The sequence below is a fragment of the Pleuronectes platessa genome, chromosome 1, assembly GCF_947347685.1.
Source record: "Pleuronectes platessa chromosome 1, fPlePla1.1, whole genome shotgun sequence".
NCBI classification, from domain to species: Eukaryota; Metazoa; Chordata; class Actinopteri; order Pleuronectiformes; family Pleuronectidae; genus Pleuronectes; species Pleuronectes platessa.
In genome coordinates, this window is record NC_070626.1 from 11,985,824 (window position 1) to 12,013,328 (window position 27,505).

General features: G+C 42.3%; 1 protein-coding gene across 2 annotated transcripts in view; it reads left to right on the plus strand.

The window, feature by feature from the left end:
- The window catches only part of LOC128439750 (SH2 domain-containing adapter protein F), a 100,438-nt gene that overhangs the window by 60,122 nt on the left and 12,811 nt on the right, over positions 1-27,505 (plus strand). Inside the window, exons 3-4 of one of the 2 annotated variants that reach the window (XM_053422171.1) lie at positions 10,917-11,135; positions 12,031-12,129. In XM_053422171.1, the coding sequence (XP_053278146.1) occupies positions 10,917-11,135; positions 12,031-12,129 (318 nt within the window). The remainder of the gene's footprint in view (positions 1-10,916; positions 11,136-12,030; positions 12,130-27,505) is intronic. The other variant, XM_053422248.1, reaches the window with a different exon arrangement.

Here is a 27,505-nt window from a genome sequence, read left to right on the forward strand (position 1 = left end):
GCACTGCAGACTTTCCTGTGCCACTCATTACGTACAATACGGAGACACGGACCCCAGTGGATAGACATTGTTTAGACAGCAGTCAAGGGGTGAAGCTTATCATATTCATTATTATGCACAAGGCTTTCATGTTTCTCTCTGTCTTTCGCCAAGTGCATGTGTGAATAAAATCTTGAGTAAACAACAATGCAGCCTCCAGCTGTAGCCAGACACTTACACGCTGAGGTTTTAATTAGTCTGTGTCTAATTGTTGTATCTCATATTTGATAGTTGGTCTGGATGCACTGGGCGTCAGAGTTGGAGCCATTTGTCTGGCTGCATTTTCTGTACTTTTTATAGAAGTGCAAGCTCAATAATATTCTGCTGTGCTGGAAGAAAATTATTCAGCAGTTATAAATTATTGCTGTCTCAAATAAAATGTTGTTTTTTACTTAATCTTTTATATATTAATTTTGGTAAGATAGATTTCCTTCACTATAATAATATTCCTTATAAAGAAATCAAGTCTTAAGAAATTCCATCTTTATGTGAGCCAAGGACATGAGTTGCCGTCTATAATTTAAAATGGTTAACACCATATTAGGACGTCTATCAATTGATTGTGGACAGATTTTACATTATAATCACAGCTTGTTCGTGCACATCGCTCTCATGCACAACAGCGTGACGCGTAAACAGTCTTAAGATTGAAAGAGAGGTTCTCCAGCCTGTGACAGAACTGCATTGATGCCACTGCTACTTTATGGATGTGTGAGCACTCTGCAAATAGCACTGGACACAGCTATACAATGCAGCATTGGAGAAAACACCTACTTAGGGTGTGTAAAACATGTTTTTTGATTGTTATGAAGTTGTGGTGGGACAAATTAGAAAATGGTCGTGATAATTAATTGGAAATAATGATACAAATATACTTTATCTATACTTTTGCTACTGCTAGAAGTCTCTGTATTCCCTGACCTCACTTCTTTGTAAAACATCCAGCCTTGACCTCTACTCTCTTTTGAAAGGCTGTTAGTGTTTCTCATTGTTTAATCTGTTGGAGTTCAAGTTGTGTTTTTATTCGCTGTGACGTGGGATCAGATCAAACACAGTCATGTAAACACCGTTAGCAGCTTACGTGATAATCCACCCTCACTGTATTTACCCTCTCAACGTACAGTCATGTGGGGAGCGCTTATTCATCTGAAGGTCAAAACGGCACGCACGTAGAGAGAGCTGAGGTCACCTTTGTGTAACTATTTGCATTGCTGGAGCTGTTTAAATGCACGTTTCCCTGAGGACGTGCAGGTCTTCTGGACTGGAAGGATTGGTAAACAGGTCACAAGGCTGCCCCAGCAGAAGTAGCCGTCTCGGATAAAGGGAACAAATCAATACCAGGCGTTCCAGCGTCTCCCTATCTGTCTCCCTTTCAGCCTGAAGACCCAACCTTTTTATTTTTGTCATAATGAGTTATTCACTGTTTCAAGTAATAGCAGTATATTTTTTTCCTAATTTGCTTCCTCATTTATCTTCGTTTCATGCTTAAAAAGCCTTTATGAGCCATAACTTTGAAGTTTAGGAATAATAAGAGTGGAACTCCGCTTTTTTAAAGTGCTCATGGGGTGTATTTGTAAAAGCTGCTACAGTTTGAACTTGCTGTTACATTACGAAGAATAAATCTGGGGTTATACAAAGTGCAGGTTGTGCAATATTGCAACAAGACTTGCTGCTGTCCTCTGGTTGTAACCCAGTTTGTGAATAAAATATGTCAGCGTTTCAGCGCGCATCCGTCTCCGCTAATGAGAGCATGCCCAAGGAGAGTACACCGACTGTGGGCTCCGCTCAGCGTGGAGGTGATAGAACTTAATTTCCCTCGGATTTCTCAGCGGCGGCTCGTGTCTGCATTGTTGTGCTGCGTGGAGAGATTATCGGATTATCACACAATATGGAGGAATGTTGAAGAAAGGAAAAAAACCAGGAAGACTTTAAAAGGATGAGATTCTCTCCACTCGCAGGAAGGGTAACTGTTTAAGTGTGTGTGCTTGCTTTGTTTGAAAGAGCTTTCCCTAACAAGACACCAAGACACTGCTTGCTCAGGCATTTTAACTGAGTACATTTAAATGACTGCAGTTGCTGTGTATTCATACGTATTTGACCTCCGTCCGACCCATGTCTGTATTATACCAAGGCCTTTGCTACATCTCTTCCGTTTAGCAATGAATAGGCCTTTTCCTTCACAAGACATCTCTTTCTCAATTTTCCTCTCTTTCAGACAGAGAAGAATAGAATGAGCAGTCTTGACATCCCCTGTGGGAATGTGAAGGCGGGGGTAGCGAGGGGGTGGGTCTGCTGACTGTTGCTGGAGGCCTATCACCATTAATGGGCTATTGACCCCCCTTGGGTCGGGGGCATGAAGTGACTATTCATCACAGCCACATCCACGTGTCATCATACTCCCCCATGTCCCCCCTCCGCTGCAACCACACAGGCAGATTAGGCATCACGACAAGAGGCGCTCACTGACGTGGCTAAAGCATCTTTCCTCTCTTTCCTCTCCTACCCTCGCTCTCTCTCCGTTTATCTCCACTCCTCTTACCAGTTCACTTCCCAGAACCAATCCCATCCCCGTGCATCATTCTCCTTCCAGCAGTCATACACAACCTGAACTCTGGGTGCACTCTTCTCTAATCCACCACCAGTCTTATCTCTGCTCAGGAACAATAGCCACAGAGCAAGCGCAGCTCAGAACCGCAGCCTGCAGAAAAATAGCTCCTCTCCCACAAGGCTGTTGGGCCCCTCTGCATCCAACAGCATCAGCCAAGCAGCCTCTCGCCGCTTCCATTAAGTCCTGCTCGATGCCTCTCGAGAAAAGATTCCAGCATCTGTGTGTTTGACTTTCGTCCAAATGGAATTTCTATTTCTGCAGTTCTATCGATGACGTATCGCATCTGCAATGGCTGCCGCCTTTTCAGTATACTGATCTACTGCTTGTCTTTTTGTTTTTGTTCACTGAGACGCTACGTAAGTTAGCTTGAAGGGCTACTCTGTGATTCATGTAGGTTAGACAGGCACCTTTACAAGCTTCTGTCCCCATTCATCACCTATTAATGAGCTTTCACCTGAGTCCTAACAAGCTGTAATTGCAGTTGCGACCAACATGGGATCAATGGTGCGGTCCACACAGTGGCTCCTTCAGGGGCCAGTCATTTACATAGGTAAGGCATTGGCAGTGTTACACAGTAAGGCAGGATCTAACCACAGGGAGTCCCTTTACGATATTACATCATCCCACGTTAAACAGTAAATCCAGCTAATTAGTCATTACTGAAAGCCAGACTTGGTTAATTAGCGATCTTCTCAGCAATCACAGGAAACGCCATTCCTTATTAAGCTTGTCTGTGTTTTGGACTTGACCTCAAGCTGTGTCTAAAAGGTTGAATTCAACTTTTGTTATTATACTCCAGTGTGGAAGATTCTGCTGGAGCCATTGGTAGCAACATAATACAGTATACACGATTATGTTGAATTATTATGATATCACAGATATCACCGTGATTATCTATCAATGCAGAGAGCAGGTCCTCTTCCACAGAGCCCGCCATGTGGCCTTACTGTGTTTCTACAATAGCCAAGAATGGACAAACAGTGGCTCTGTTGTGACTCACCTCAGTAAATCTAGTTAACATTTCTAAACTGTGTTTCTTTGGACAGAACCACTCAGTCTAAGCAAATCTAGTCATGTCATTTCAGTAACCATAACTGCAGCTAACTGTGCTGACCACAGCAGAGCCGAGACTCATTCAGAAGCTGGATACACTCACTTCCTCACTTTGACGCTGCTCATTATCTTTGTTTAGGCTGAGAGGATTTTAATTACCGGCCTTTTTGTTTAGCGAACATCTATCTAGAAGATGAAGTAGATGGACCGACTGAATTAATCCTAAAACTGACAGCAACAATAAAGAGCCAACATCAGCTGACCCTTTTATAAATGTTGTCATGCAGCCGTCATGTCTTTGTTGTTTCTCTAGGCGTTTTTGTTGCCACCTTTTGTTAAAGTCTCAGTAGTTTAGATGAATTGAGTCATATTTTAGGCAACTAATCGGTCCACAGAACCAGGCTAACTTGAGCATTCATTTGTCTTTCGCATTGTTTACTTTTTATTTGTTGATTAAAAATTAGATTTATTTAATCATGGTTCTTGTTTTCATAGATTACTTTTATTTATTTTATTCAGTAGTCAACAATTCTTCATAGTTTTCATTAAAAAAATTAACGAAATTGAACTTTCAAGTGCGTTCATTAGCTGCTGGAGATGGAGAACCTTTGTACTGCTGTGCTTATTTATTATTCTCACCACTCCCTCATTCTGTGTAAGTCTCCCACTCTCTTGTTGTTCCCATCACTCTCCCCATTTCTGCCGCAGTCTCTTTGTTTATTTCTCCCTCAGTGACGAACTTGCGTCACCTGCCTGTCTTTAATTTTCAAAATGTCCCCTTTTCTCTATTCACCTGCTGTTGTTCTTTGTTTTAGTTTTTTTATCCATCTCCCCTTTTTGCCTCCAACGCTCCCCTCTCTTCTTCTCTCTCTGTCTATCTTACTCTTGCTTCCTTCATAACCCGCCTCCCTCTTGTTTTTCAGATTTGTGTATGTTGTCTCTTTAGACTTATCCTCCTCTGCTCCAGTGGGAGAATGAATCGATATACATGTCAGCTTGTGAGGAAGAAACTCTTCAGCCTTAATTCCCTCAGGCCATCTGGTCAAATGGCACACTTACGCATAGACAAGTACACACACCCACACTGGCTTGCCTTCACTAACATATGTGACTGGCTACAAAACTTATTTTAAAGTTCTATATTTTCTTCTTAACGTCTTGTTTGGGAACAAATTAATTGCGGTTTATTTAAAGTCCATTCAAGCCTTTTTTAGAAATGCTCTGAACTCCGGATCTTTTCCAGAAATGATCTGTAAGGGTTTTTGTGAAAACGCTAATGTACAAGTCATTTTCCACAGACATTCCCTGGAGTTTCTCCTGCCAGCCTCGCTAGAAAAAACTCACTGCAAGCGAGTGGGTCAATGACGTTTCTAACACGCGCTGCAGACAAAACAGAAAAAAGAACACAAATATTTCAGATGTGCCATGAACATAGAAGAACGTTTTTTAAGCATTTTGTTAAAAGGACCGACAACGTTTCAATATTCTGTAAACAAAAACACAGGATCTCCGCAGCGGAATTAATTTGTTACGTCCTGTCTCTGCCTGCTGCGCCGCCCCTCTCCAAGACACTCGGGAGATGTCTGTGTTGTTGTGGACGTGTCAGACTGAAGAATCTCTTGCTGCGTTGCTCATAAGTGAAAAGCAAACTGCGGAGAATGCCTGGACACCATTGTGCAGACATTTTCTGCAGTTCATGTCTGAAAATGGCTTTGGATAGATTTTGTAATGTTATTTCACAGGGGTTGCACAGCTCTTTCGGTCTGCTTTAAAGCGCCACTCAATACATTTGTCTTTCATGAAGTATGGCTTCTAGCAGAAAAGACATTTATAAAAAAGCCCAATCCAAAACTGGGTGAGTCAAGACCTAAAATACTCATCTCTCTGGGCTAAAGCAGGAATACTTCCCGAAACTCTGTGTGTGTGTGTGTGTGTGTGTGTGTGTGTGTGTGTGTGTGTGTGTGTGTGTGTGTGTGTGTGTGTGTGTGTGTGTGTGTGTGTGTGTGTGTGTGTGTGTGTGTGTGTGTGTGTGTGTGTGTGTGTGTGTGTGTGTGTGTGTGTGTGTGAGACAGTCGGGCAGGCAGAGGCCTCGGAGTGTCCCCACCACAAGCTTGGCACAGTGTGAGCCAGGAGGAAGCAGGAGACAGAGAGAACAAATGGCATGGCGGAGTCTGTTCCGTCTGCAGGAGGCTGATGGAGACGCAGCAGCACACAGACACACGTCTTCTCCTCACAAATGGACAGACCTGTCATGTTTACAGAGAGACAGTGCCAGTGGCTGGCCAAATCTATGCTTATTGATTGCAGACACTGTAAATATCAGATCGAGAGTGAAATGTTGAAATTGTGGAGGCTGTTAAAAAAGAAGAAATTATAATTTATTCCCTTTTGAGTTTGACTATGAGACATGAAAATGTTATCAGAATGAAAGATGTGAGCACAAAGCTGGCAGGCTTGATTTGTCTTGGCTCAGAGGAACCATTCTCCCAGAGGTCTGTGGGGAGCAGTTGACGGCAAGAGTCTCCTCTCAGCTCCACTCACGGAAGCAGAATGACACTCAGTAGTAGCAGGCCGCCACGGGTCAAGGCACAAACACCTTCACTTGTCAGCCAGCTCTTTGACTGATGCACAATACCTGTGGGTGGCCTCTGATACAGCTTGAATCCCTGGATCAACATTTCTTGCACTTTGCAAACCCGGCCAGTCAAACAGAATGAAACCAAAGCTGCAGAAATATGTCATCGCTACATAGAGGCTTTTCTGCAGAGGCTTTGTTAATCAAACCTGCAGCCTTTGTAAATGTGTGTCCTCATTGGCGGGGCCATTGTCGCTAGGCTAGGTTTACTGAAGTACATTTAAGTATTAGCTGTCATAAGCAGTTCAGCAATATGGCCTGAGTCTCTTTTTATTTCTATATAATGTGTAAATTTCAGTTCCATATTTCACTGAAGCCAATTGTCTGCTGATCAGAAAACCCACTAATATCTTGCTTTTGTCTGCAGTGGGAATGTTAACAGTCTGCATTCATCCCGGGTCAGTAGCCACAAGTTTTAAGGGGCTCTGACTCCCATCGTCCAATCTGCCTCAAATGATAACGGCTACCGGGTTTAAGATTTTTCTGTAAATGGGACTAGACATTTCTGTAAATGGGACTAGACTAAAGGGGAACAGACAGAGCAAATCCTTGAAGCCTTTGTTTTTTTTGGCCATTGTGTTCCTAGGGTGTAAAGTCAATCGCATTTAATCCTTCACCTCTGCACAAGAGATCCCCTCAATCAAATCCAGATATTCACTGTGCCCCTGTAAGCGCTTTGCAGCAGCATTGTCTCTCGGGCTCAGTAGGAGTGGGCGAGTGGCAGTCAACAAGGGAGTAAGATAAATCAGTTTTTAGTTTTACATATTAGAAGCTTTAGCCTTTGCAAAAAAACAACACATTGTTTCCTACTTTCTGGCAAGTGCAACCACTCTTTATTGGTTGGCGAGAATGGAAGAGGGCGAATAAGACAGGAGTGGTCTAGATGACGAGGGCTTGATGGTCAGGTCACCCTTTTTTTATGCAGCAGGATGCATCTGCCAGGTTGGTTGCGGTTAATGTTTCTTGATTTAATCCAGAGCTCTCTTCCTGCCCTTGCAGAAGCCACGATAATATGCCCAGAGGCCTCCTCCTGCAGTAAGTGGAACAGGAGCCTCTTTGGATTTATTGCAAAGAAAATATTCATCTCTCTCCCACAGGATTAATCTCTCTAGTTCATGAACCAGAGAGGAAGATGATAACAGGCACTGGATCTGTCACTTGTTTTAGAGCTTAGCGCTTTTCCTTTGCTGCCTGGGATTTTGTATTTTAGCTTGCATGTGGAAACCGACATTCAACTGAGGCATGCTCTGCATCTGAGGTTTTATGACAGCCAGTATCTATGTCCTTTCTCATTAGGGAGAAATGGTTTTGAGCTTGAATGCAGCTGTTTGCCTCTCAACAGTGTGCTCCGCTGTCCCCGCACTCATCTTTTTTAGTGGCACTAAACAGATGGTTGCGGTCAGGGCTGCTGCTGCTGCCGCTACATGGCTGTTGAAGCCCTGTTGAGAGCAGCACAATCCTGCAGATTTGCTGTTGCTTAAAATACTTGAAACATCCAGAACTTTAAAAGGACAACAGAGTCTTTGTAGCAACATTGGATGCCTTGAAATTTCTTCTTTCCTCCTGATTGCCGAGCGTGAGTAAATAGGGGGAAATAAATGTTGCTTTTCAGGGGCTTGAATGAAGGGGTTGCAAAGGCCAAGTCAACCAAGGCAAAAGAGAGGAAGTGCAGAATCTGGACAGGAACTCTGACATCCGGGGAGGTATGAGGCACATCAAGGGAGGGTGTGGTGCGTGACCTCTCACCCTTAACAGAGGCTAGAGGTCAAAGACGGAAGATTGACTGCAGCTGTGTTGCAACATGCAACCCTGCTGCCATGCCAATCACTGTAATTAGCCTAGACAGATGTGTCCCCACCCACTTTAGCAAACATGCTTTAACAGGAGCTGACAGAATGAAAAGAGTGCAAGGATGGAAGGAAACAAGGAAGAGAAGGGAGGCTACAAGGAAAGGAAGCCAACAAGGCTCCTATCTCCCAGAACAGGATTCTCAATCCACTGCAGCAGTTTATCGACTGCAGCCTCCTTATATGAAAGCATTCTCCCCACAAGATTTACTCACCACCTCAACCACCTCACCCTGAATGCCCCCCGTAAAGAGCTATTTGTTCTTCTGCTGGAGAGGTAGGACATAATCATGCCGAGATCTCATAATACCACGTCTTTTAACTGCCAAGATCAAAGAGTGCGAGTTTGCCTAATGCGGGATTACGCAGAGATACGGGACCCGGCAGCCACCTCACCTCGCTCCTCCACCACCACCACCAGCGTGGTAGCTCCATTAGGCTCTACGCATTGCTCATTTTTCCGCAAGAGCTCCCCTGGGCTAAGAGGCAATTATGCAGCAGTGTGGCATAATATTTCATTCGCCTCACATTGCATTACTCGATGGTGGTAGCTGGCCGCTAACAGCTTCATGTGGCCCAGGAGGATGGGTGCAGGCTGCTAACAACTTCATATGAGTGGAGGGAGATTGAAGGGGGGTGAAGTTGGAACAGAAGAGGAGGGGAGAGAGTTCTCAAGGGCATGGCGCTTCATTAGAAGTCAGGTCTGTTTCACCTCTCCGTATGGAGAATGAAAGGATTCAAATGCATCCAAGTTAAGGTCCAGTCATGTTAAGTAGGTGAATAAAAACAAAAACAGGAATTCAAGCACTTAGTTTAAGATTATGAACCTAGCCTACAAAACGAAAGTTTTTCAGGAAATCTCTTGAAAAAGTAACATGACAAGACAACAAAGCCCCAGCAATTATTCTATATTTCTAAGAAATGCAATTTTTAAAGAATATTTCAAATCTCATATGCACATATCATTTTTCAGCTTCCTTTAGAGCAGTGTCCAGAAATAGAGGTCATATTCATGATTATCTATATATTCATGGAAAGTATGGACACAGCTTCATCTACGGACAAACCAGAGATCTAGTAATGTCTTTAAAACAGAGAGAACTGGTGCCTGTATCATCAGGTTGCATCAAGGAAGAAGAAAACATACAGGGCTCATTCTGTAACATCAAAAATAAAAACCATTATGCCCTCATTAGTTTTTCACCTGCCACTGTGATAGATATAATCCCTACCACATTAAGTGACTTGTAGCTTTCTGGTCCATCGATTCTGGCACGGCTCTCTCACTCCCCATCTTTGGATGAGTGACACATGCCACAGAGTAGCTGACAGATTGAGCTTGGAGCTGCTGAGTCCAACATTTTCACTATTATTGTTTTAGTTTAGAGGAAATCTCTGGCCTCCGTCTGGGTTTATAAAATAATGTGAGAATTGACCATCTTGCCATATTTGACAGCACTGTAGATGTAGTACGCTGATGCTCGTCAATGGCAGCCCATTCAACACTTTTGTCCAGAACTAGATATGTTGACAACATTTGCACAGAATACAATCAAAAAGTTCTAAAGAGAGTAAGGCTCTTTTTGCAGTTGCACCTTCATCACAATAATTTGTGCCTCACCAGTGATAAGGTTAAGGTGATTGTTTGATACGTCGTCTGTTATTTAGTTATTTCATTTAGTGACTGGTTGTGGAGTTTTTGGATGCTAAGTTTCGTTCCCACTTTTGGTTAGACCTCATTTAGAAGTTCACAAATACTGTCCACACTTTGACTTTTAGAGGTGTCATTAAGCATAATGAAATGTTGATATATTGTAATGTATGACGGTTACAGAATATTAGCACTTTGAAGCACTGTTTGGTGTGCCAAAAAAGGGGATGTTTTAATGTTGAAATAATTTAACATTTTAATTTGAACTAATTAGTTTAAGGGGCACTAAATGTTTACTATGGTGTTCATAGACATGAGGGGTAAACAAAGAAACAGGAAACTGGTGCTTTCTCCTCACCTCTGCTCTGTCAGAGCAGGCTTGTGTAGCCTGAGGCGAAGCTGTTCACTACTGATGTACGATTTTTGCTGAATTCACGAAGGTCCGTGTGTGAGCTCTACTCTCAGGTCTGCCTCTTCCTGACCTCTCTATCTTCTGTCATCAGTAAACTATCACCTCATGTACGAAGCTCCCTTCCTTATCAATCACACGTCCTATCAACAATCACCTTCTACTGCTAGACCACCACTGTTTGGGGAATTTAGACTTGACTGTTAATGGATGGCTTCATTAAATAATTTACAACTCAGCAACATGATTTATTAATGATTTATATAAATTAACTACATTATTTGACTTTGACATAGGTCCATTGTGTGTCAATTTGTCAACCTTTAAATATTGTTTATTACCAGCCATACAACCTGAGTCTACAAGGTGAAGTATTTGTGCCTCTGAATCTGCAGTCTGATGTCATCAGCGATATATTGTTATTTTGTTCCTCATTCAGATAAGTTCTATATAAATATCGTCGCCCATTAATTGCATTACGTTTTATATGAGAAATGTATGCGTCATTATTTATAAAATGTGTTCCTCTAGTGTCTCGTAAATTCCCCTGCTGTCATAAATCCTCGTTTCTCATATATGCTATTATGAGTATTATTTTTTTTCATTGAGCCGTTTTCATCAATATTTATTTCAGGCACCCAGCATTAACCACCAGTCTTTCTCCTTGGTCGTAGAAATCCGATCTTCTGGACGAGCGCAGAAGGAAGGATCTGTGAAGCAGCTGCCCTTGTATGACACGCCATATGAACCAGCCGAGAACGGCGGCGACTCGGACCATGAGCGCTCGCGCTGCCCAAGAGAAAGCCGACTGCCCCAGGACGATGAACGACCTCCCGAGGAGTATGACCAACCCTGGGAGTGGAAGAAAGAGCGGATTTCCAAAGCGTTTGCAGGTACGATGATCACTGCAGAGAGACAGTAAAGTCAACTTTATTATACCCAGTCATAGTAAGTTTAAATATCCATTGACATAACATGCAACACAAGGAGAAATAGCTCAAACAAGCCAGTATCTTACTGAATAGAATAAAAAGACACTTGAAGAAAAATGCCTAATTATTTAAAATGCTGTTTTAAATTTCTGTGTACCTGTTGTTTAACTGTAAGAAAACAAGCTTTTTTCGATCCAAATGAACACAATTGATTTTAACTTAAGCAATTAAAGGTGTAAGTTATAATGTCAAAAATTGAGACAGTGAAACTGCTTTTATGTTAAAATTCACATTATCAATGCCTGCTTTTCAATAAGGGTTTGCTGGTTTCCATTTCAAGATTTTAACACATAAAATCTGAAACCGTTTCTGCTCTGCTTAACTAACCCAAGCCTCTGTCTTTTTCCAGCTCTAACAAATATGATTGTTGCTTCTGACAGGCTTGATGGCTCTGCTTCTGCTGCTGCTTTAAACTCTCTAAACACTGTTTTTTCATTCTGTGTTTAAACATCAGATAAGTTCACTTACAGGTGTCCAGCTGTTTCGATCCAGCTGCTGTCTGTTTATGTCTGTGCTGCTCGGGGGGAGCATGATTGGTTGTGCAGGTGCATGTAGGTGCAGGTGTTATTCACCTTGTTTTGGGAGCTTCAGCATGGCTAACACAGCCATAACATCAAACAGGGCTGTTCCTGGACACAATACGGCTTTGGAATATAAATATGCAACCCAAATTTAAAAAAGAAAAAAGATATGCCAAGCCTTTTAACTGAACAAAGAAAATCAGCAACCCTTTATCTCCATCTATTTTTCATCGTCCCTTTTCTCTTTATATTTTTTTCTTTTTATCCTTGACCAGCTCTGCTTTGTTATGACTGCATTAGCTACGAGGGCTCTGTAAGTGGCACTGGATCAGGTCCCCACAGAAGAACGGACTGCACCTCTAAATCCCTCACAGGTACCGGTGGAGATGGGGCTGGGGGTGTGTCTCTTGTCTGTCTGTGTATATTCATGTTAGCACTGTGACACTGATGACTTTCCAGCTTGCACTGAACCTTGTGGTGTGGGATTTAATTGTTACGTAAATCTTCAGCATCTCTGTGAAATATGGCTCGTCACATGTGGAGCTAAGTTGTCGAATGTGTTTGAGCTTTATAGAATCTTAAAATTAAATATCATTGAGTGAGACACTAAATGAAAAGATCGTACAATACATTTTCATTGTTTGTACATCTATGTTCTTTTATTATAATTTCTACATATATTTTCTTTTTCAAAGTATAGATTTTACATGGCATTTCCAAAAAGCTCTGTGTCAACAATTTTTCATTACAATACAGAGTTTGACAGCGTAATAATATAATCCCCTATGGTTTCAATGTGCTGATTGACTCATATGGGGAGTGGGGACTGCTTTAATAATAATAATACATTTTATTTATACCGCACCTTTCATACATAAAATGCAGCTCAAAGTGATTAAAGAATAATTATATCAAAGACATGAAGTAAGATGGATCAATAAGAACACATTAGCAATAAAAAAAAGACTTAAAAACTAGAAAAAGTTATAAACAGAAGTAGCTTGTCTGATGTGTTGGGAGTTTAAATGCCATTTTATAAAACGAAAATTCATTAAGCTCACAGATTCAGTCAGTAATTCATGTTGACTGATGTAAAACATCAAAATATGATGCTACAAGTTCCAACTACCTTGTGTTCGTTGATTTTAACATTACTATCCAAAACCATCAGAAAAGCCCTGTATGGTTCTAATATGGCTTTTTGGCTCTCTCCATAAAGTGGAGAGAGACTAAGATGATGCTGAGGTGGACTCCACTGTAATATATAATATATTTGAATGTGTGTCAAGTCTCTTATGTGGCATTAAATGGTAGCAAGCTCATGAATCTCATTTGTGGGAGAAGAAAAAGAGGCACAAGAGAGTGTTCAGTTTATACCTGCAGGTGATGTGGGCATGTTTTAATAGCAGCCCTTCTCTTTACTCTTTAAGATAAAGTCACCTCTAAATCTGTAAAATCATTTTTGGCTTGTTTAGAAGAACAGAGTTAATGATGTGAGTGATGGAGTTACTGCGATGTCTCAGCAGTTCTGACTAACAAAGAACCCATTCGTGTTTGGACAAGCTCAATCAAACTATGACATGTATTTGTATATTGATCCATCACCTCTCTAAGTTTTACTTGTGTTTTTTCCCTTAAGTCCTGTTTCATGTTAACGTCTGTGTATTGTAGCCACTGAGGTCTTCACAGGACTCACGCTGCTCTGCCTGTCATTAGTTAAATAAGGGATGCTGCATTCTTAATCACTTTCCTTCTTGCCCTCATTATTTTCCTGTCAAGCCGCACTCGGAAGAGTTTGTCTAGGGTGCTATTTACTAACACATCCATCTTACAACCTCCCCAAGGAAGGCACTGTCCCTCTTTTGATGATGATTAATTCAATTTCCATTGGATGGCGAAGTGTTGGCGGGGAATTCGGGAGCTAAGTCTTTAAGTTCTCTTTCAAAGAAGAAAGCGGCAGAGCAAAAAGCCCTTTGATTAACAACACGTCGTCCTCGCTCCTGGTTATGTTTCATTCAGGCAGGAATAATTCTTCTTTACTTTGGAGACAGAAAAGAAAGACGGATGAGAAAGACGTCTGTGGGAACAGCCTTGTCAACAGAGGCTTGTTGGTATTTGTGGATCCAGACATCAACAGGCTTAGAGAAAGTTTCCCACCTTTTAAGTTTTTTATTCTGTGTGCATTCTGTCTGCACCTGATGCTCTGATCTTCCCTCCACTGTCAAGAAGGTACACACTGCTCCAGCATTTAAATCCACTTGTGAGCCTTCTCTGACAATCCCATAATTCCTCACTTCATAAGTCATACCTGTGTCATAATCTTGTCCTGAGAAGTTACATGTTAAACAAAACGAGATGTCCATGTCGTCTTTGATTATAAAGCAAGTTTTAGCTGCTATATAAATAATATGAAATAAATGCTGAGCAACCTCAATATTTTCTGATGCCCCAGATAAAAAACAAAACTTGACATTCAAAGGAAGGATTTCGGTCTAAAAAAGAAATTGATGTACGACAAGAACACATTCATAGTGTAATTACTCATACTGCTACAGGGGGAGAAAAAGTTTTCACCCCGCAGGTTCAACTTCCACTTTACCAAACCGCTCATGTTTCTCTGAGTGGTCAGCACATGCTCAACATTAACAGAGGCTGCTTTGTATGAGGATTGTTCTTTGACTCTTCTCATGTTCTTTATGTTCTTAGGCCTGTATTCTGCTTTCGATATTAAATAGTCCTTGTTGAGTTTGTTTGTCACTGGCATTTAGACACTTGTACCACTCATTATTTAAGTTCTGGATGTTTTCATTTGTCTCATTTATCCCCGTTTTGATTTATGGTTAATAACACTTCTTGGTCAGCCCACATCGCTCACGTGCGGTGTGAGACAGTTTTAATTATTTGCTCCACAGGCTTTACTTATACTTTATCACACATTTCTCCGATGAACAACTAGCTCATTGTGTTTATTTGTTTGATTTTTGATTGCTAAATCTAACAATACTGCTACTGATGATGATTTTCGTGCAGACTAAGAGTTGGGTTACGTACAGTTTTTATGAAATTTTACACCAGAGTCATGAGGTCGTGGGCTTTACAATAAGAGTGTGAGACGTCTGGACATGTTTGCTCTTGTACCTAAGGGATCCAGGTCGGGCTTTGATTTCACGTTTGATTTAGAGTCTTATTCTATGTTTTACTTTGTTTAGTTGAACCCTGTAACTAGATCTCCACAGCAGTAGAGCTGTTTCTATAGATACGCTCTGCATTGGAGCCCTCAGGAGAAGAAGTATATATTATTTTATCAAGTAAAAGCTCAAAGTGAATTTACATTTAAATCGGAAAGTTGAAACAAATCTACGTATATTTATCTATATATCAAGAGCAATTTGTCTTATGTCTTACAGTCAGAGGAGGTTTAGCCATTTCCCCGGTTTAGTAACTCCATTGTTAGGTCTCTGAAGAACTTAATTTCCTTCATTCTGTTCCTATAGTTTTTGAAGCACTTTATGACTGTGTAATATCCATGACTAACGGGACTGTTCACTGTTTGGATTTTGGAGTCAGATCAAAACCTTCACAGTTTATATCCCAACAATTACGGAGGAAATGAATGTGTCTGCAAACTAAGTAGTAACAGATAATGAAAAAAAGATGCACAACCTTATATTAAACCTTGGTGTGTGTATACATAATACATAAGTGCAAAGTGCTGCCTTCCCTCCATGCTATAACACAATAATGCAATCTGCAGAGTATTTGTCTTCATTACAGATAGTGGAAGGGCAGCAGACTAATGCTCCTGGCTACAGCCCTTTTTCCACAGTTGTCCCTATCGCTGCCTGCACGCTCGCCTCTTTACAACACTTGGTCTGGTGTTATTATTCACTGTAGGGCTATCTCCTGACAGGTATGCAATGGAATGTAAATTCCCTGCCTTGTTAAGGTGCTGGGAGGCTGTGTATTTGCGGTTTGGTTAATCACTCATCCCGGCTGTTGCCCCCGCCACCCTTTCTAGAGCGAACACACACACATACACCTGCCATAGCCTCCTTCCTTCCTCCCTGAGTAGGTGATGGATGATCCTGAAGGTGAAGAGTTGGAAAGACAGTTTTGAATTTGACCACATTAAGAAAGTGTGCTCGCATGACCATCGGTTTAAGCCTGCACCCTTTGGGGAACGCATGTGGCACACTCACTCACGCACCCAGACACGGACACACCACCATGGGAAACTTGAACCTCGTCGCAGCAGGAGTGGGCTTGAGAGCCATTGTTACTTAATCTCCTTGCCCTCTGTTACCTCCTAGTAACTCCTTTCACTCTGCTCCTGGCCAGCGGGGAATGTGTGTTTAACGGTGGAGATAAGAGAAGGTGCCGTCTGAAGTTGCTCCCTCTGGTCTCGGGGAGCTTTATGGTTTTTTAATGAATCTTCGCCGGCTTAACGACTCAGAAATCTGAGGCTCATGTGTAATGTCCCAAAATAAATAATTGATTCAGTTCCAGTCCTGCACTGGTTATTTGCGCCAGCTGTTTTGTTGGTGCCATGGTTCTGTCTCTCTCTTCGCTTGGACGATCCAGTCTTCCCCCCCCCCCCCCGACGCTGTCTGTCACTCAGCGACTCTGGCTCATCCTCCTGTCCTCTGCTGAAACGCCCTGCTGATAACCTTCCTGACAGCCCTCTTTCTTGGGCCTCAAATGTGTGCTGCCGTCTTTCTCTGGGCGCCGCCACGGGTGTTATCTTCACTCACACACATTGGTCACACACAACAGCACTATAAACCTTCCTCACAAAGTATAGAAGCAGCGCATCATCAGCGGCCAGACGTCCCTCCTCCACCACCCCCGTCCCCCCTTTTATAAAAGAGTGAGTAAAAGGCCTCGCTGTCATCTCATCCCATTCCTGTGGCACTTCCATTTTTTTATACGAACACATGGTCTTTCATAACAGATATTTGCTTTGAAAGAGATCTGGACCGTATAATGTGATGGATACAGTATGAGGAGAATTATGAGGTGGCATTTTACTTCCCCCCCTGAGTATTACACAGTTGTTATATGCAATGATTCCGGTGCCGATGGAAAAAACACGTCTTCAGAGGAGGCTGGTTGTTTTGTTCAGAGCTTTTCCTGCTCATAATGTGCGGCATAAACATCACAATCTTCCGGCTTGTATTGAATATGCATGCAATTAGCCAGCCAAATTAAGCAGAACTAAATTAAATGGCGTTGGTGGAAACAAATGTAGTTGGTGATTTATGGTGCTGCAACTGTTTACAGTGATGTAGTGCCATTGGCTAATGAAAAGCCTGGGTAAACAAGCACCTGGCTTTAAAAATAGATGCGCGCCTAGAAGAACAAAGGGAAGGTAAACTCGGATAAAAACAAACAAACTGTGGGGTGGCTTTAGCTACTGTTCAAGTGCTGTCATATAATTAATCAGCTGGAGCATATGCAGCTCTCTGAATGCACATACTCAAATTGGCGGTAAATCAAGCTGACGTCACGCCAGAATCGTACTTATCCAAAGCTCACTGGACATCTGAGTGAAACATGAAGCTGGATCTTCCTCTTCCAAGTCCTAACAAGGCCATGTTTGTATAGTAAACCTGAGTGACGGGGCGCTTTGTCGAATTCAGAATCGTTAATAGCCTCTATTCCTATGTCAACAGCAGGCTTTGTGTACTAATATGGATTGAGGATTATGCAGATGAGAGATAGCATATAGATCCAAATGAAATCAGATTAGATGACAAAGATGTGGTAATCTTTGGACGTATTTACATGGTCCTTTAGAGAAAGTCATTAGGCTCGTTAAAATCTCTGTGTTCACTTTTCAAAAAGGATGAAACAATCATGCCATTTATCACAATAATCCAAATCAGATCCTTCAGATTGTAGAGGGTGGTCATGTATCTGGACAGTGTCTTTCTGCAGTTCCCTTTTTTTTTAAACAAGTGCAGTGTCTGTTTTAACCTGCCTGTTAGAAATGGGCTGCTTACTTGTCCTATGGTGATACTGGTTGAAGCTTTTTTCAGAAAATATTAAATTGACCTGCAGTAATTGAGAAGCAGCCAGTAAAGACCTGCTGCACAGAGCCCTGAAGCTGAGAACCAGTTGTCATCACCGAACTAACATTGATGTCTCCCAGCCCCTTCTGCTACAGGGCCTCCGTCACTGTGTTAGTTAAAATGTTAATTATATTGAATGTATCTTGAATCCAAATCAAACCAAATCCAACACTGCACTACCTTGGGCCCTGAACAATACACATGCAAAGTGTGAAGCTTATGAATTTATAGACATTTGTTCCAGAAAAGATTCTGGAATCCACTAGGAGCAAGGTAGCATATCAGATTGACACGGTTTGATTTTCAATGTTACTGACCCAATCATGCTCCTTCAGAACAGGAAATGTAAACTTCCAGTTTTTTGTCGCTTTTTGTCACTCTGTTCAGGCATGCTGCCCCGCCCCCAAAACTGCAATGCGCTGTGTTATATATTGATATTCAACATATTGAATGTCAAAATCCCACCAAACAGGGCCTTTAAAATACACACACTAAGTGTGAAGCTGCTGGAAACAGACACAGATTTCTGGAATTAGTAAAAAGATGAGCCAAATGACTGAGGAAGGATAGTGCAAAGATGGACTCACCCATTACATGACATGGCATCCAGAGACAATGATAATTCACAAGGGCCTTGGTACTGGCAGCATTTCTGAATACATTCTAAGAGTTTCAGTCAACCACTTTTCTAAAAAGAAAACATCTGGATCGGCTTACCTTAATTTCCACCCTGCTAAATGTAATTTTTCAGCTGTGCAGCCGAGCGAGTGTGAGTGTCATCTCCTCGTCCTCAGTGTGAGGCTGCCGAGCGCAGGCAGCCTTCTGCTCCCCAAACAATTACACGCTAATCTGCAATGTGAAATGAGAATTAGGCTTTTAATCTCATAGGAAGAGAGGCCCCTACCTTACCCCAAAGTAGAGGAAGTTATATTATCTTCCAGAGTTTGTGACCTTCCATCTCCATTCCCCACCGCTCCACCACGGCACAGCTCACCCATCAGGAATAAACGGCAAGCTTCTCCTGCTTCCAGCCACCTTTCTCCAGATTACCCCCCTGACACTGCAGGCCCAGTGATTTAATTGCTTGTCAGACTGAATATTCTCCCGTTTTCTCCCTTCATATTGCTCGCAGATATTGCTTCTCATTAGCATGTCTTGTACCAGCGCCACACTGCAATCCCTCGCAGGGGTTGAAGACAGACAAGTCCAGAAAATTACGCTCGTCCTCCCACTGAAAAGCAGCCTGTGTACCAGCCAGTAAAAAGACTGTGTCACACTAATGGTTGTGAATACAGCTGCATTCTTTTCATCTTAGGCAGCTGAAGTGGCTCTTATTCAACCAAGAGGGGCGTCTGGGTCCTAGTGGAAATCTGACTTTAGAAATCTGACAGAAGAATTTTTTTCAATTCAATGTTAGATATTGAATTATTAGCGATCTTGAGCCCTTGACTAAGAGATACAATCTACAATTTTCCTATGAATCATCATACTGCAAAGACTAATGTTACTTTAATAAGCAAAACATGACCCAGGTTTTAGAGATAGAAATAGGACGGTGTATGCGTGAAAGGGAAATGAGTGGTGGAAGATGTGCAGTAAAAGGCCGGTTAGGAACCGAGGGCTCAATCTTCCATGTGGTCGCCCCAAAAGCATCTTTTAAAGAACCTCTTTAACAAGTTATTGTCGTGTCCCACAGCTTTGAATTCACTATCTTCCTACCTGGTGCTTTTTTCCCCATTGAGTCAAATGAGGCCGTTGTCGCCCGCACATGACTGATGTGACTGATGGAACTATTATCTGTCACACTGATGATTTCAGAGCGCGTTGATGCACTGGAGCGTCAGCGGACACGGAAGGGTTTTCTTGCCAATTTTAACCCATAGTTTAATTTGAATTGTATATTTCACCATATGATCTGATTTATTTGATCTGATACCTTCACTTCTTCTGATTTAATGTATATATTTTTTTTTATATATTCGGATTTTTGGATCTCGACTGATTTTCTTATAGGACTTACGGGAGGTGATGTGCATTATTTGTCTTCCCTTCTCTTTTAGGAAATGTATACAGTAAGAAGTGTCACTGTTTTCTAGGTTTCCTGTTTTTCACTTTAAAGCATTGTCTTCCATTTGCAGCAGCCGTCTAATGAAATCACACTGAAATCAGTTCATCCTAAGATCTCCAGCCCCAAGGACACTCATGTTTATTGATTTCTTAATAGCGGTGTGCTGGAAGATCCGTGTTTGGCTATCGATGTAAAAACTATGTAAATAACAGTCACTGACTCACAATCTGAACCTTCAGATGAACATTAGCAGTGGCTCTCCAGAACAATATATCTTTATTAGCTTTGACTTCCTACACAAACTTTCACTTGGATGGTGGAAAAGCATTGTCTCTCTCCATCCAAAGTTATTAAGTATCCTCAGCTATTTAACAAGTGGCCCTTCCTCAGTGACGCCTAATTCACTCTGGTAATACCCTGGGTGGACATTATTTAAGGGGGAAGGCCTGGCGAGTGTCCATTATCAGGATGGATTGCTGCCAGGTTTGTTCCAGTGAAGGATATTGTCTACATTGTTGTTTATTTTAACAGAGGCCTAAGGTCTTCTTCTTTTTTCAAAGCTGCACACTGAGACTAGCAGCAGCAGACAGACAAGCTGATGTAATGTATCAGTGCCTGTCTGTAGCTGAGCTGTAGGCAGTTTTATATTTCTTAGTCTGTACCTTTAAGGCACATGAGACTAAAGTGAGTTGGGCTGGATTTGAGCCTTGTATCTGAGGATACTTCATGTCGGGGCGATGGAGAGGGGAAGGCTTTAAAGGCCAAGCTTCTCAGGTGGGCTTAGGATCCAATCGAATTTTATTGAATTTGAATCCAGACTCATTATGGATGCAAAACCTTTCAAGTCATTTATAACTTTCACGCCTCAGTTCTTTAGTCTCCTTAATCAGCCTGGAACCAGCGATCAAAACCCTAACTTATCTTCCTTTTTCAGTGCTGTTGTATTCCTTCCTCCTCTAGTCTCCAGCTGCTGCTGATTCTTGGATCAGAACTTACTGTAAATACGCTCTCTGTCCCGATGCTGGCATCTTCAGCTCTTATCTTACCTTTCCTCCTTTTTCTCTTTTTCCTCCCTCTGTTTGCTGTCATGCTTCCCTTTCTTCACTCCCTCTGTGGTTGTCCATATATGCTTCCTGTCACTGTCCTGTCCTTCCCTCCATCTCTCCTCTGGTGACCTGGGCAACACTTGCAGTAGAGATTAAAGTGATCAAGGACCTACCATGGCCCCCTCCTGTCGGCCAACTCAACACCAGACCTCCCCTGGTGGAGGAGCTGGAGTCTCCCTCCCAGACACCTCAGCCCTCGCCAGGACAGACGAGCTGTGACCAGCACCACCATGGTGGGTGTTGGTGTTCACATTGTCCAGTGTATTTTCTTCCAGTTACCGTCCCCTCCCGGTCAGTCCTTCCATTGTCCGTCCATCCATCTTCCCAATCATCCATCCATTCATCCGTCACCATCTTCCAATGTGGCTGTCTATCCGTCTTTCTGATTTAATTATCGAATAGTAAAGTATGTGTGTGTTTATGGGTTTTTATTCTTCATTTTAAAGTGTGGTCTTTCAGTTTGAGAGCAGAATTTGTTGATGTAAAATTTGAGATTTTGTAGTTTTCTCCCTCAGAAAGTGTCATGACTTTATTGTGGATGTGTTAGCTTTACTTCTTTAAGAGTCTTGTATCTTTCTTTAACTACTGTAGGTTCATGCCCCTCTTTTAGAAGTAAAGCCAACTCACCGACAAGTTCACCTGGCGCTGTATCGGGATTTTTGACAGACTTGTTGCACAAAAAAATCCATACACAGAGGAAAAACACTTGGGATAAATCCATGAGCAGACGTTTCAGCTAGGTGCGAGGAGAAGAGCTGAAACTGGAGTGCAGGAAATCTGTCCAATCAACAAAATATCTTAGTGCAAGTGCATAGTTTGAGCACAAGCAGAGCAAATCTAAGCACAAGCACGCAATATTTGAGTTCAAGTGCAAGGTTTTGAGAAAAAGCATTACATTAAGTCCTGCTCTCTAACTGAAAGACCATGCTCTCGAATACAGAGAGGAAAAAACCCATGTGTGTTTGCTCCCACTAAGTCATTAGCTGTAACCATGAAAGGTGGGATATTCCTATGAAAGCATTCTTTTAAATGTGCTGGTCGGTAATGACTGACTTAAAGAGTCAACATATTTTAGAGGCACTGTATTATGTGCATTCACGTATTCACTTAGTAATGGCTGCACTTTTCCATCTGGATTACATGTGGCAGAAAATCTCTAAGTCTTGTGCAGGTTTTAGGGCTGAAGGCTCATTAGTTTTAATTGTGCTCAACTGCCTTCTGCATGCGTAATTGCCATTTGCTGTGACCCCCATTTCCTCTTGTCAACATACTCATAACCGTCCCAGATGTCCCTCTGGTTCGCTTTTTTCCACAAGTGGCTTACATGAGCAGATAAACCCAACTCTTTTCAGGCACTGACTTGAGTCTCCTCACCTCAAGTTCAGCCATATTTACCATCTTATCAACCACAATGGACTCTAGTAATTCATCTATTTTCAACCAGTGGTGCCTTTTTGTTGACTTTTGAAGCAGTTCCACACACTCACACTCTGACTGCTGTAATTACCCCTGGAAAAGAGGGACGTGCAGCAGAACTAATGCCTGGAATGGGATTTCCCCTGGCAGAGTGGGACGACTTAGATCCAGGCTGTGTAAGAGGACTCCTCTCTGTGCTGCAGGCGAGGACAGGGCAAGGAGTTGATTTATGTCCATAAATCCATGGGAAGGGTTCTGGTTCCCTCTGTGATGTGAGCGGGTTTAAGATTGGCATCCAGCTGTAAAGTGATCCTCTCTCAGTCTGAGCCAGGGCGGCCCTGCTACATCCTCGGGGTCAGAGGTCACTTCGGCAGACGCAGGGGGGCCGAGTGGCCTCCGTGACCCCTGTGAATACAGTTACTATGCCCTCTGTTGACCTCAGTGTACAGGCAGACCCTTAGTCACACACACGGACATCACTCATCCATTATACACAGAATTGCTTACATGCTCACAACTGGCTCAGCCGTTAAGAGCTAAGCTGCACTGTGTTTATTCAAGGCTGTTGTGTTTAACTCTAATAAAGACCAGGATTAAGAAAAAAATTATATCCTTCTCAGTTTAGGGAAATCTGTCCTATTTTTTTTCCATTATCAAAATTTCAATGAGGCTTGACAGGGCTTATATTACATCTACATATAAATGGAGGCCACTTTTGTTTGAGTATAATGAAAGGCTTTTTCCCTTTGTTTTTGACATGAATTAATTATTCACACTTTTAGACATTTATTTTACCTTCCCCTTCCTCTAATCAACAGTAAGAAGAAGAAATGAAAAGATATCCCGATTTAATTTAGAAAAATAACCGCTAGCTGACACTTGGGTGGGTCATCGCTGCAGAAAACCTAATTACGATGTAATTTGGGGGATTTATACAATAGAAGCAATTATATTCCTAGATGGGGAAATCATAAGGGATCAAACTCCAGAGCTCTAAAAATCAATTATTAAAATCTATCTAACAAATCATTCTTTTTGTTCCCAATACACAACAAAAAAGAAAAGGGTTTATTCAAAGGTAGCAGTTCAGAGGGTTGCTGAGCGCTTCTTCCAGTGTGTAGTGCATTTTAATGAGATGCAAATCTGCTAATCATTTCACACCTTCGAGCTGGAAAACTTAATTTTCCCCTCACAATATAGCAGCTGACGGCTCGCCTCGCCCCTCAGACTCGTCATTGTTTTTGATAGGAGAACGATTAGTAAATGAGAATTAATTATCCAGCTTAATAGAGGAATTTGTGCAGGAGTGTTCAGAGGCGGAGTTGACAGGTTGTTCAGAAGCCTCAGTTGTGAAGGTAACTTTATTTTCTGTGGCTCCTCCAGGCCCTGCAGTGAAAACAAGCCTGTTGAGAGTGAGGAGGGTGACGCACTGGATACGTTTACTAGTCAGTTTATTGTGCTTTTTTTTACTTCTTCCGAGTTTTTATGGCATTATCACCTTGCCCGAGGAGGTTTCGTTTTCTCAAGGGACTCCTGTGAAACCTGGTGGAAGGATGCGGTACTTCAATTTTTGTGTGGATGCAGATCAGAGTGGACATCCAGGATTTTCTCAATATTTTCACTGTGTTCTTATAGTATAATTCATTGATCTTGATGAAGATATATCTGAGTGTGTGAAGTTTGTTGCCGCTCGATTGAATGTAAGGGAACTGTTGGGCCTTGGTGGAGGTGTGATCTCTACTGAGTACCACTCTAGTTTGGTTTTGTATTATATATTGTTGCGTTGGTCGCAGTGTCATCCCTGAAAAGTCATTTTGACCTCTGTGTTTACCAGCTCCCTCCTTTCACACATTGCCCCTCCCAAACCTCCTCTATTTTCTTTTATACAAGAAGATGTGCGTCTGAAGGCGAAGCCATAAGTCACTGTGTGACTGACATTTCAATCTGAAACACAGATTCCATTTGCTGAACTTAACAGGTAACAATACCGATGACAAACACACACACACAGATACCGCTACCCGTTTACACACATTTCTTTGTGTGTGAGTGTGTGAAGGCATGTGTGTGTTGTCTGTGACATTCGTGCACACTCCTGCGGTCCTGCCTCTCTTAAGCCGCCTCTCAGGCCCTTTGTTCTCCCTCGGCCCAATCCTCTCGTCAATCTCCCGTGGGCCATGTCTGTCGGACTGTGCGCTCCAGAGAATGAAAGGGGAATGGGTTTGTTCCATTCCCATTGATATTCAGCCTTAAAACGTAATTCTGCAACCGTCTGAAGCTGGCGATCGAAGCTGACATGGTATACCCGTCACACTTCAAAATAAAACAAGAGTTTTTGTTCAGTTTGGAGGCTCTCACTCTCTTCACGGTAATACTCTTCTTGTAGAGCTATGCACTCTGCCTGTGGAAAAGTCTCCGCTCTGACAGGAAAGGTTGACGGGGTGAGCTCGGCCGAGAATAGCCACTCAACCGGTTTCTAAGTGGAGGAGGAAAAAAGGTTTAATCAAGGTCAAATAAGGCACTGATTGTCTTGAATTCGTGGAAAGGAAGGAATTAGAGTGTGTTCGCTGGGAGAGAGGTCGAAATGTGAGGAGCTGGGGGAGCTTTAGATGGACTTAGAGATAGTGTGTGTGGTGAAGGCAAGATAGCAAATTCTAACCGTGGATGTTTAGAATACCTGGTAAATGAAAAATACATGTTCAAAGTGTAAATTTATATTTGCAGGCAGGTAACGTCGAGCTATTTAGTTGCAAGAAGCGACACAATCAGTGACAGATGGAGATAACAGATCAAACCTGTCACTGCTCTATCTCTCTGCCATTTGGTGCAGACATTCCACCAATTCTCTCATCCCTCTATCTTTCTCTGTCCTTGACGTGTAAACACACAGAGAAACAGACAAGGCGGAGTGAGGTGAGATGGGGCCAGAGAGGGTGAGGCGGAAAGACCAAAAGAGTAGGTGAGGAGGAGAGAAAGCGCGGAAGGGGCCAGACACACGTATGCAAACAGAAAGAGAAATTGAAAGTGAAGGAAGGAGAAGGAGAGGGCAATTGGCTGCGTCTACATGTTATGATCTGTCAGCGCTGACGGGGATGAGCAGAGCAAACATGCATCTCCCTTTTCCCCTCGGTCAGTTTCCATGGAAACGCTATCTCTCACCCTTACACATATACTGTACACTCATGCCACTCGCACCATGTTCCCGGGAGTCGGCATGTGGTTCTAATGGGCCGCCTGCAGAAGTCGACAACTCATGGGATCTGTCATGATGACTTACATGCAGCACCATTTGAGTGCCTGTGGTCCAAACATCCGACTTATGAGGACGTGAAGCTTAAGCTCACAGTCCTCCATGAGTCTGAGGTCAGAGCCACAGTTTACTCAGCTGTCACACAACGGTGCAATTTTAATTTGTCATTTTAAGTCCCGGCCGTAGCCCTTTAATGAACAGAAGGGCAGAGGCCGAGACGACAATGGTTGCTGGAGTCATTTGGAATAATCACTTCCATGAGTTTATGTTGAGGGAAATGCATCAGTGGGCTCAAGGCCAGACTTTTCAACCTGAGTGTGGAGGTGAAGAGGAGCCCCTGGTGGTTGGAGTTGAAACAACAGCTTTCCTTCTATGTGTGCCCTCAAAGGCAGTGAAGGGAGAAACTCTTAGATTCAGACTGTACAAGTAAAGGTATTTCAGTCAGGGGCTCCAGAAAGTCATCAAATTGATGTGCAAAATCATGAAATGGCAGATGTGATATGTAAGCATAAAAATAATTGCTTTTACAAACTAGATTTTAAATAAAACTTTCTCAAATCTTTATTTAAAATATTCAATATAGTCACTGTCAGATACCTACCTACCTTTTTTGTGATGGCACACTAACCTAAAAGATCAAGGTTTTTTAGGTCAAAAACAACATGAACTGATCATGTGTATATATGTGAAAACATTATATATCTGGATCTAAAAGGTAGAAGGTTAACTTGTCTGCCCATCATCTATCGTCTGATGTCCAATCAGCCTCTGTGGGCAAATTTTGAGGCTTCTGTTGTAGACATTGGATATCTGGACCAAGACTTCTGTGTATCAGTGTACACTGTTTACAGTCGGACTAGTTCAAAGAGCCAAATGTTTCTCCACACAAAATATAAACAGTGATACTTTTGGAGATGTTTTAGGTCCAGACAGCACTTGGTCTAATCTTTATTAACAGCTATCTGGACATAAGTTCATATAAATTAAAAAGCACTTCACACAGACTGTTAACATGTGGGCAGCCAAAGCCAGCTGAAACCTGATTGGCCAAACCAGAAACAAAAAGCAGAAGACTTCCAGACCCAAAATGATGTCCCTTGCCTACAGATTATGCATATTCATATGCTAAATCCGCTAATAGAGATTACCATATCTGCACTGTAGAAAGTACTGTACTAAATTTTCACGATTAAGATCTTAGGTTGCAGCACTGCATCGTAACTGCCTCAGTAGAAGATGTAAATACTAAACCATTCAAAAGCTTATAACTCTTCAAATTCCTTTCAAAGTCCATTGGCAGAAGAGAATTTGTGATTTTATGCGATTTGTATGTATCTTTACACCTCAGATTCTACAGAAGGTCATATGTTTTCCCATTCAGCCCGACTTATAGTAGGCGCAGTAAAATGTTGACATGATGTCTCTTATAACTTGAATTGACTGATGTCAGCCCTTCCACTCAGTGACATATAGGAAGACTTGACAAGCTCACAAACTACACACAGTGTAACGCAATCCTCTGTTTGAAATGCAGACTCTAGACAGTTGCGGGCCCTGTCTCCATCGACAGATCGCAGTGCCTGTCTGTCTGTGCTGTAGCTGCCATGCTCAGATCCAGTAATTAAACACGAGACACAAAACTGTCCATTAGCGACAGAGAGCTGCTATCCAGAAGCTTCAAACTTCACTAACTGCTTCCATCAAAGACTCGGCTTTGATATGTTGATTTTAAACCTTAAAGCAGAAAATAATCTCCAGCTCAAGCTTGGCGTGCGGTTGATGGAGGAAGCTGGGTCTTTGTTATTTCCTGAGATGCATGTCAGTGGCTCTAAATAGGTC